We start from the raw sequence: 10,778 nt of genomic DNA on the forward strand, positions 1-10,778 counted from the left end.
GTCGCACAGATTAACTGAGCATTCTGGAAAAACCACACCCTTGTCAAAGCCTTTCATGGATTAAAACTGACTAGGTTTTTGTGTCTGGATTTCTCTTCAAAGTGTCGCATCGTGTCAGTCTCCAGAGCAGACACAGGAAGTTGAGGAGCCATCTTTTATCTGCAGTGCAAAATAACAGCTACGTGCATCGAGTATTATTATTATTGTTCACGGGGGAAACTGATGCAATTGTAGCGTTTTAAAGTCTTTTGATGAAAGTCTTTTGACTTTTTGTACTACAGGAGACGTGTAGTACAAGAACACTTATTGTGTTAGAATTGGCACAATAGTGACACTTGGTGGCAGGCAACATTACTGCGTAACTGATTATGCTTTATTGATAGTATGACATGGACTATAACAGAACAGAGATTGGTTTAACATGTTGTAAGTAGAAATATTAACTTTGCCGAGCATGATTAGATTGGATAAGATATTGTTTTTTAATAACAAATGTTGTTTAGAAATGTTTTACAAATGTATCTCTGTCCCTTGGCTCGGAGCATAAAATCATAGTTAACCAACTGAAAAAAATTATTCAAAAGCTTTTGCCAATCATGGAAAACAATATTGGAATACACATTTTTGAGATTAAAATCAATTAGATATTTTTGTCAGTGTCAGTTCTATTTAGTTGACGCATGAAACAGCAAATTGCATAGTGGTTAAGCTGTAGTATTTTATATAAAATAGACCAGGAAGTATTTAAACCTTATATCGCAGATTCAGTCAAAGACGTGAATAAACGTCCTAAAATAAGATCCTAACTCCAAAATAATAATAACTTAAAAAAGATGAAAACAACCTTATCTCAGTATTTGGTCTGGTTCCCTGGTGGCCTGTGTTTCTTATTGAGTATGAACTTTGGACCAAATAGAGGAGATTCATTTGTTTTATTCCTGAAGCACATGAAGTTTGTCCTCCCCATAGGACAAAAGTGCACAAACGGTGCCTGTTTACACTTAGGGGACGGGGTCTTGGATATTTCTTGTTCTAATTCTTATTCTGAGTGCCTTCTACCTCCCCTTTTCTGTGATTGCACAGCAACATTAATGGCTTTAAAATACCTGCACAAGCAACTCTTTCTTTTTCTAAACCTTACAGTATGTCTCCACTGAGACGCAACTATTATTATAGCAACCTTGGCAACTGCATGATTAAAAACAAACAAAAAAAAAAAACAGTAACTTTGCGTTCTTACAGGTTTCTCTGCTATATAGAAAAAATGTTCAGTACAAAACAGTAGCTACTGCAAACAGCAGACTAATGATGATGAACAACACCTCCAGCTAATAACCCTGATTGAACAAATTCCCACCTCTCATGAACTCCTAATGAATGTGACTGGTTCATTAGTTCCTATCGATCACCCTTATTAGAGCTATCACCTCTGACTGTCCAAGACATAAACTTAATTGGTGGCATGGCATGTCCCCTGCTTTGTACCTAGTCTAATGCCATACGTTATGACCAATGCAAAATCTGAATAGATAATCGATAGAACTGAAGAAGCCTCTTGGAGGTGAAACTGAAGAAACCTCTTGGATGAGAGGTGAGGAGTCTTCAAAAAAACCTACTCCGTCCAGTTGCCCTCGATCTAACTATGTTTGGATAATTGATAGACAGTTCTCCTGACCTGGATAATGGCCCTAAGAAGTCCTTTATTCATCCCACAATAGTGAGATTGACAATGCAGTGACAATGCAGGAATTCGTGTGTGATGGACAATAGGTTGTCCCACAATAGTGAGATTGACAATGCAGTAATATTCATCAGCAACAGGAATTCATGTGTGATGGACAATAGGTTGAGTGTCGTCAACAGCTGACTGAACTGCGAATACATTCCACCTCATTAGCCCTGTGGCCATTTCACCTCTGACCTTCCTTCTTGTCTTCCTGTCGGTCTTACAGGTTGTGCTGGTGGGCTCGTCTATAAATGAGCGGGACCAGATGTTGTTCATCAGCACCGACGAAGGATCCTCCTTCCAAAGACAGTCCATCGCCTTCACTCCCGTCACACTCATCTTCCACCCCAAGGAAGAAGATAAGCTTCTTGCATACTGCAAGGAGGGCAGGGTGAGTGTTGGAGCAGCGGAGAAACTTGTTGACGCATGACAAAATGTTGCTAAAAGAGTAGAGAGGAGAGCTAGAGGACTCATTTTGGTTCAGGGGCTACATTACACAGTAGATGTCAAGCGGGCCGGACCAGCACAATCATAACAAAATTACCTATAAATAACAATAAGTCAATGTTTTCTCCTTTTGTTTTTCTGCAAATAACTACAAGTACAGTTGAACCTCAAGATACCAGCATAATCCGTTCCAGGACTGAGCTCGTAACTTGAGGTGTTTGTATCTCAAATCATTTTTTTCCCATAAGTTTTTCTAAAAAAAATTCCCTTATTAGTGCAAATAACAATGGAAAAAAACATGTTTTTAATGTCTATAGAGACACTCACACAAAAAAAATTATAGTATATAAGGATTCCTGTGATATAAAATAAAATATGGTTTTAATTATGAGTTCTTACCTTCGAGACAGGAGGAGGGGAAGAGAGAGGAGGGAAGAGAGTTGATCCGTACATAGACACCTGTTTGCGTAGCGTACCTTACACGTAAACTACGTAACTTATATAGTACCTTACACGTAAACTATGTAACTTATAAACTTAGAATAAACTTAACTTACATATTTTTTCTAGAATAAACTTAACTTACTTTTTTTTTCTTTTACTTTTCTATTTATTTTTTTTGCTTTTTTTATTTGTATTCTTTCTTCAGTGGGCACCACCCTCATTTATCGACAGTTTCATGCTTTATTTCCACGGTCATCATGCGTTTCTTCTTCTCACCACCATCCTTACCACTCACTCACTTAGAACTCATCACTGTTATGAAGAATAATGCACAAAATAGAGAGAAAATCACGTAGATAACGCAAACACAATACAGAAGACTTGTGGTAGATGTGTACGGAAGTCGACAAACGTGAACGAGTGAGGCGGCGTGAGCTGCTCCCAGTGCTCGGCCGCCTAGCGTTGATGTCAGTAAGCGTGCTCATATCTCCAATCTGTACTCGTATCTCTAAGCACAAATTTGCTCGACGGCTTGCTCGTATCTCGAGGTTCCACTGTATTTTAGAATACATTCACATTTAATGAAACATAATTTCTGTATGTTTGGTAGCCCTGCACTAGGGTGTCTGTTTGGAATGCATCATATTAAAAAAAATATATCTGAAAACACAAAGTAAAGATTTGATGACTAATACTAAAGTCTGTGACAAATAGTTCTAAATTTGCCTTCTCTATTTTAGGGTGTGCTTTAGAAGAAACAAAAAACCCAAGTAATTAAAATGTGTTATTTTTTAAAAGTCATTTTGTTTTTTCATCTTTTGTCATAAAACATTAAACTAATTAAAAAATAAATTTGAAATTAATTGAAATAGCTGATTTTTTTAGCAGGTCTATTTGGCAGTCATCCCCTTTTTAATTTTTAATTTTCATTATCTTTTTTAATATTCAAAGCATTTAGCAGTACAACTGATTATAATAAAAAACAGAATAAAAATGATGGTAACTAGTGTGCGTATTAATGTTAGGACTTGAATGAGTTTACAAATTAGTATTTAAAACAATTTTCCTGTAACTTTATTCTGCTTGCTTTCTTTAAAAAAAAAAAGTTTTAATCTTAGGGTAGTAGTCCAAACTTGATGTAACAGTCAAAGTCAGGATTGTCTTGAATTTTTCTAACTTAAGTGAATAGTCTGGGGTGAGCAGAGCTGTGTAAGTAGTCCACAATAGAATTTTATTCAGAAATCAGCACATGGCCTTAAACTGAGCCTTGTGGAGAGAAGGGAAATTGTCACGAAGGCCAAGAGCAAGACATCACTACTTTTTGAAAGCGGTAGAAGAATTTTCTAATCACAAACTATTGAAAGATGGCTACATGGAAAAGGAATGGAGGAGAAATCTACAAACCAAGAACTTTAAAGTTCACAGTTGTTTAAGGTAGACTGAATATTATATTATAAATATATTTATATTTTGTAAAAGTTCGAGCTAGCTGGCTCAAGTTGTTGTATCCTGATTGCTAGAGCGTGCTGCTATGATTCACTTTGTTTTGATGAAAACCACTACTTTTTCCTGTGCACCTCCCCAGTGTCTATACCAAATTGTGATCTAATATTGTTAATCAGACAGTGTTTACAATCACAATGTAAAGTTGTTGTTCTCTCTGTCCCGAATTCAGGTCTTTGCTTCCACGGACCTGGGCCGCAAGTGGACGTTGCTTCAGGAGCATGTGACCAAGGACAGAGTTTTCTGGTTGGTAACACTAGATTTTCCATTACTTATGAAAAACGTCCGAAACAAGTTTGAGTTTGATAAGAAGCTCAAGGCTACATTTGCACAATTTTAGTTGCTTAAATGTCCGTCAGTATGGAGTCAGCTCACCAACTGCTTTGCTGTGCTCTTCAATATAAGGCAGTGTTTTTGCAACTTTTTAAGCCTCATCAAACTTTTCACATTACCAAAAAAAGTCACAAAAAGTACATGAAATGAAAAATGATCTCCTCGTTCAAACTCATAATTGACTCACTCAGTGTGAAATATGAGCCTGTTTAGTTAAACACAACAGCTGCATATTCTCAGGAATTGAAGAGAGACACAAAGACAGTGTTCAACCGCTCAGAAACTGTTTTGGCTATCATCGTGGCGTAGAGGAATAAATAGAAATTTGCAGTATATAAGTACTAGTTTTTAGAGTGAAACTGCCAGTGCAGAGGTTGGGAATGACGAGGTATTGTTTATTTTTACAGAAATAATTTGTTGTATTTAGTTAGAATTTGGTGTATTTCATTTAATTTATTTTGTTTTAATTTAATGGGTATATTAAAGGTAAAATACTGTCATCTAGCGGCTGATTTTAGTTTAGTTAGCATTTATTATTTTTGAATCGAACTTTATCCATGAAGTGAGAAAGAACAAACAACAAAGTTAAGGTACAGCACAATTTCTAATTTCTTGTGATGATTAGCCACTCTAGCATACTACGTCTTTTTGGAGTTGCATCTTCCGTACGTATATACCTACCTACCTACCTTTTTAATGTCATGTAATGTCAGTTATAATATACAAAAACAGAAGCAAATGTCAAAAATAGGAATAAAATACAAAGTTACTTTTCATTCCTGCGGGTTTTAAAGTATGAAAGTCTATACAATGAGCTGAATGACAGAGCTTTTGTACGTGTCACCTTGCTTTTGTCTCAACCTCCCTGTCTCATATGCATAGGAGTAAGTATGATGCATCTAAGCACCGACGGCTGCACTTTCTTTCTAATCTTTTGAAGGTCAGGGAGACATTTCAGGCTCTTTCTGGTTTGTTTCCTCTCACTGCTGATAGTAAATGAGCTAATTCGCATGCCGAGACACCTGTGATTTATAACACCAACTGTGACACACAAATCATCCCAACTCCGGGCTGTAAAATAGGAAAGGGCTGCGAAGGAACGATGGCATCACACATGCCTCACTCTTTAATCTAAAGTTCTGTTTTCAGTCACATGTTTGACATTGACGTCCATTCTCCGGCTGCAAGGCAGGCATTGGGGGACAGCAAAAATAATAACTTCTTTGTTAACAATGAACTTATATGTTCTTATCTGTTCTCAAGTACTTGTTATCATTCCTTACTTAAACCTTTTGGCCAACTGCAGGCACAAACCCAATATTTGCGTAACATAAATCGTTGAAATAGTGACGATTTTTACACAGTCACGTAACTTTCAGTCATTATGACTATGTCCACAGTTTGGATTACATTATACAGAGGTCCTCAACTTACATCAGAATGACATTCCGACGGTGCGTCATAACTCGATTTTCACCTTATATCTGAACTCGCAAAATGTACATAAGTACCGATGTCACTCACCTAGACGAACACAGTGGTAACATGACCAAGGACGTAAAAACATCAGAAGAGTCTGACTTATGCTTGGAAGCCATAATGAAGGGAGAAAAGTACAACTGGTGAATGTAAATGAAGCTGGAAGAGTCTGACTTATGCTTGGAAGCCAGAATGGAGGGGAGAAAAGTACAACTGTCGAATGTAAACAAAGCCACCTTCCACATATAGCGTTGTGATCTATTCGTCTGATCTGCTTGCCAACTAGTTCTTATGCAAAATTTATTTTAACGCCATACGTCGAAATGATAGAACCAGACTTTCTCAAAAAATATTTGGGAATTGGCGACATAACCACTAAAGGCTCTAGGTCAAGGACATCGCAAACCAAGACCCCCAGTATTTTACTTATCATTTGCTGTATTCATAATGAACCACATCCCGTTATATCAACGTTGGCCTGGTTTAACCAGAATCCATCAGTCACTCCAACAGCACCACCCACACATACAGTACTTCTCTGCCACTCCTCACTTTCTCCTACACCTACTATAGTTCATCCATAGTTATCCTATCACAACAGTCCCTGGCCTTTTTTGCATCATCTTTTAGACTTTATTCTGTTAGTATTAGGGTCTCAACTACCTATTGTTTTGAAATATTCTCAGATTATCATTTAATGAACAAAGTAAAGGGTAATGACTGGCTTCTTTTTGAATGAAGTAAATTAGTAAAACTGAAGTACATTTTTCACTGTGTCTCACAGCAGCCGGTACAAAATGACTTATTGACTGGCACCGGTCCCCGGACCGGTGACGGGTTCATACAGTATGCTTTGTCTATATCCATAAAGACACCTTCTACCCTTCTCTTAACTTTTTTACTAGCGCTCTCTAACCAAAAGAAAATTTAGTATGCCACAAATGCCAAGATGTGTCAGTAGAAGGCTTTTTTGTGTGCTAAAAATATGCATGTCCAAGTGAATTCAAGTCTATAAGTCATGTTGTGTCTTTGACCATTGCCTCTGCCTTTGGCATAACAGTCATAAAAGGCAACAGGAGAACAGAAGTCTGGCAGCAGGTGAATATAAATCACAGAAAAAACATCACATTAAAGCCAATCTGCCGTCAGGGTGGTCTGGCAAAGTATACCTTCCCTCTCCCGGGGGCTTGAGAAGTTGTTGTTTGTTGGTTTGTCAGTCTTAGTAAAAAGTAGCAGCAGTTTTGAAATTCAACTGGCATCTTACAAGATGACAAGTGACAACGAAAGAAAATGTCTGAACGGAGGAAAATTAAAAAAAAAAAAGAATTGCTGTGAAAGGCACATGGACAAAAGAGTAATGAAAATGAAATGACACACGAGATGGAATGCCACTGAATTCCAGCCCCTGAGCGATGTTTCATCCAATATTTCTTCAGTTTTCACTTAAACAATTGTATTTCTTTTCATCTTTTTCCTATTTCTCTCACTCATGTATAGCATTCAATTGTCGTCCACTCGGTTTGTCTACATTTTCTATACTGCCCGCGGGCGAGGAAGGGAATCCCAAACGCTTATGTTGTCATAAAATAAAGCTAGCAGTTAACCAAAAATCTCAGTCAAATAAATAAATGATTTGTTTCCGAAGTGCAGAGGACGTTCACCTTGAAGGGCATTTGCATTTCCAGTACAGAGGACTCTTTTGTCTGATGTAACCTGCGTGAAAAGGTTGAGGTTCAAAGCATCAGTCAAGGTCACTTGATCAATCATGGACGCTGACTGTCATAAGCATTGAAACATCCAACCACTGTGTAACCTGTCGGCAAGATGAGTAATATTTAAACATATATTTACTTGTTTCAAGATCAAACTTGGGGTAAAAATTAGTTCAGTTTTCGGAGTTACAAACTATCATATAATATTAAGAACAAAAAGCTTTTTTGTGTGGGTGTGTTTGTTTAAATATATATTTTTCAAATGAAATCGCTCTCGGTATAAAAGCTCTGCGTTTAACTTGGTTTGATAACTACGTAAGTTCTCTTTTAGAATCTTGGCTTTTTAAATATTATTTTCATATTTTCAAATCACACTGCGCCATACCTGAACCTTCCTGCAGGTGGTGAGTCCACTGGAAGGTACCAACCGCCCTAACTGGTATTCGATCTTGCCCAGGAGGTGAACCCTGGGGTTCCACACCAATGACAGAGACATTGCTTCTGAGCCAAAGCGACACTTCATTCGTTTTTAATTTGGGTTGAAAATGTCTTCTGTTGATAACAAAAAAATAAAACAGTCTGTAGCCTTTTTCCTGCTTGAGCTTGCTCCTCAACCTTATAGCAACCTGAAGTATGTAACGCTTCCTGTAAGCTTGTTGCCTATTTATTGAAACCCAGTATAAAGAGTATCAGTATTGTTGGCATCTGTGAGTACACAAATGAAAATACTCATAGTTGTATCAGTTTCTAGAACAGTAGCATCCCGTAAGTTTAATATATATAAGCCAGGGGTCTCCAACATTTTTGAAACTTTTTGCTTAGTAATTCAAAGAGCTATCTGTTTGATTCAGACCTCCACAATAATGTAATAATAATGAGTTCAAACATACAATAGTAGACACTCTTCTTACCATTGTCATTGCACCCATTTGAATATCATTGGAAGTGTAACTGAATGAAAAAGCACAGCAGCAGTACTTTTGTTTTTAAATTGGTTGACTAGTTTTATTACTAGAACATACCCCGCGGGCACCTTAGATAGTCCTTCAGGGCTACCAGGTGCCCCCAGCACCACATTGGTGACCCCTGTTATAAGCACTTAAAAATAAGCCAGCGGTGCCCAATAAGTAGATTGGGATCTACCAGTAGATCTCAAAGGAAGTGCTTGTAGATCCTGAGCAATTACATATTATTAAAAATGAATTTAATTCTGTTTTAAGATGCTTATAATTCATATAACTATTGAGTCCGACTGTACTGTGCCATACAACTACAGCCATTCAATCAAAGTACTCCAACATATAATGTATATAAAAGATTTTTTACGAGTAAATAGATCACTGGTCATTTGAAAAGCCAAAAAAGTGTGGACACCCCTGAGATAAGCAATGGGCAATATTTCTCACCCTACGAATTTAAGGACCACTGCATTGTCGACAGTAATCACCATTGGTTTTACTTAGCTGACAAATTGCCAAAGGACGCTCACTATTGAATGGAAGCCCTTGTATAAAGTGTTTCTTGTCCACCTGTCATCAGCAGCCGTGAGAGGAAAACTATAAAATCACCATACAAAGGGAATCCCATGGTGATGGCCGCTCATGGAAACCATAACCTGTCGAACTTCGATTTCCTGACAGGTTTATGGAGGAGAAAACCAGAAACGCTCATGAGTATTGATTAGAATACGTAAAGGTCACAGACCCAGAAACGAACTCATCGTATCGTAGAGATGTCCGGTCGGAGTCACACTCCCGCCCTCAGCTGGAGATCCCTTAGCTGTTCTTAGGATACAGCTACTCTCTTGCTTTGTTCCCCTTGTCCCTCCATGACTCGCTAATTGCTCGTAAAGTCGTTTTATAGGCAAAGTAATGAGGTTTTAAATTTCCACTCTATCTTTACCGGGCCATGGAAGCTTCACCAACTGCACTACACAGCCCTAATCAGATGAACTTCTTAGTTTACTACTCAGTGAAGGACGTACACAGAGGGTGTAGGAGAGCCGGAGTGTATGCCCGCGTACTTCTAAAACAGGACAGGGTTATAAAAAATGTTTTTAAGAGTTTTAAGCACGCAAGGCTGCACAAGCGGCCAGATGCAGTACATCAGAGTGCACTTTAAAGGGGGGGGCGGAAGCTGAGCTGTGCATATTCACTGAGGTATTTATATCAAACAGGGTTAAAGGCTACAGTACATAAAGTGTGCACTCAGGTTCAATTGCTGTGCATTTTAATCCAGCCCTGCGACTTACTTGTTTTTATTTTTTTTTACGTCTCTGGGGTAAAAAAAAAAAAAAAAGGTGCCTTTAATGCTAAGTCACTTGATTTAGGTATTGGACTTAGGAGTAATCCGTGAACAGCTTGCATATATAAAATGTTAAATGTTAAAATATGCCCAGGATTACCAAATAATTTGCCGTTGGTGTAGGTTTAAAGCTGAGGTGCCCAATCAGTGGATCACGATATATCAGGGTGTGCTGGTAGATCATGCAGAATTCCATCCATCCATCCATTTTCATCCGCTTATCCATTACTGGCTCGTGGGGGCAGCAGTCTCTATGACCACCACCCAAATCACACTGCACCGTACCAACCCCCCTGAACCTTCCTGCAGGTGGTGAGTCCACTGGAAGGTACCAACCACCCTAACTGGGATTCGAACTTGCCCAGGAGGTGAACCCTGAGGTTCCACATCAATGACAGAGACATTGCCTCTGGGCCAAAGCGCCACATCATGCACAATTGTTAAAATAAAACAAAATAAAAAGTTTTAATGTCAATTACTGAGATTAAAGCATTGTATCGCGCCATACAGCTACAGTAAATATGTACATTTACTTTTACTACCCCAACAATAGCATAATTAAGCTATGACATTATGCTCCGAACTAACAACTACAAAGTTGTACCTATATTTTATGTATGGATATATAGCATGTCATATACCTATATATATATATATATATATGTTATATTATTGTTTTGTTATGTTATATATCCATGGGTTGGGTTTGTTTGGGAGTAACTAATTTAATGGACGATTGCATTTCTGTTTGTGAACCAGGTCCGTAGCTGATGTGGACGTGGACCCTGACCTAGTGCACATGGAGATGCAGGACTCCAGTGGAGGTACAG

The 10,778-nt window shown here is 38.1% G+C and overlaps 1 protein-coding gene across 7 annotated transcripts in view; it reads left to right on the forward strand.

The window, feature by feature from the left end:
• sorcs2 (sortilin-related VPS10 domain containing receptor 2) overlaps positions 1 to 10,778 on the forward strand; it is a 284,595-nt gene that overhangs the window by 227,712 nt on the left and 46,105 nt on the right. For all 7 annotated transcript variants that reach the window (XM_025062521.1, XM_025062513.1, XM_025062528.1 and 4 more), the window contains exons 4-6: positions 1,953 to 2,117; positions 4,293 to 4,366; positions 10,708 to 10,772. In XM_025062521.1, the coding sequence (XP_024918289.1) occupies positions 1,953 to 2,117; positions 4,293 to 4,366; positions 10,708 to 10,772 (304 nt within the window). The remainder of the gene's footprint in view (positions 1 to 1,952; positions 2,118 to 4,292; positions 4,367 to 10,707; positions 10,773 to 10,778) is intronic.

Source organism: Cynoglossus semilaevis, chromosome 1 (assembly GCF_000523025.1).
Source record: "Cynoglossus semilaevis isolate Cse_v1.0 chromosome 1, Cse_v1.0, whole genome shotgun sequence".
NCBI lineage: Eukaryota > Metazoa > Chordata > Actinopteri > Pleuronectiformes > Cynoglossidae > Cynoglossus > Cynoglossus semilaevis.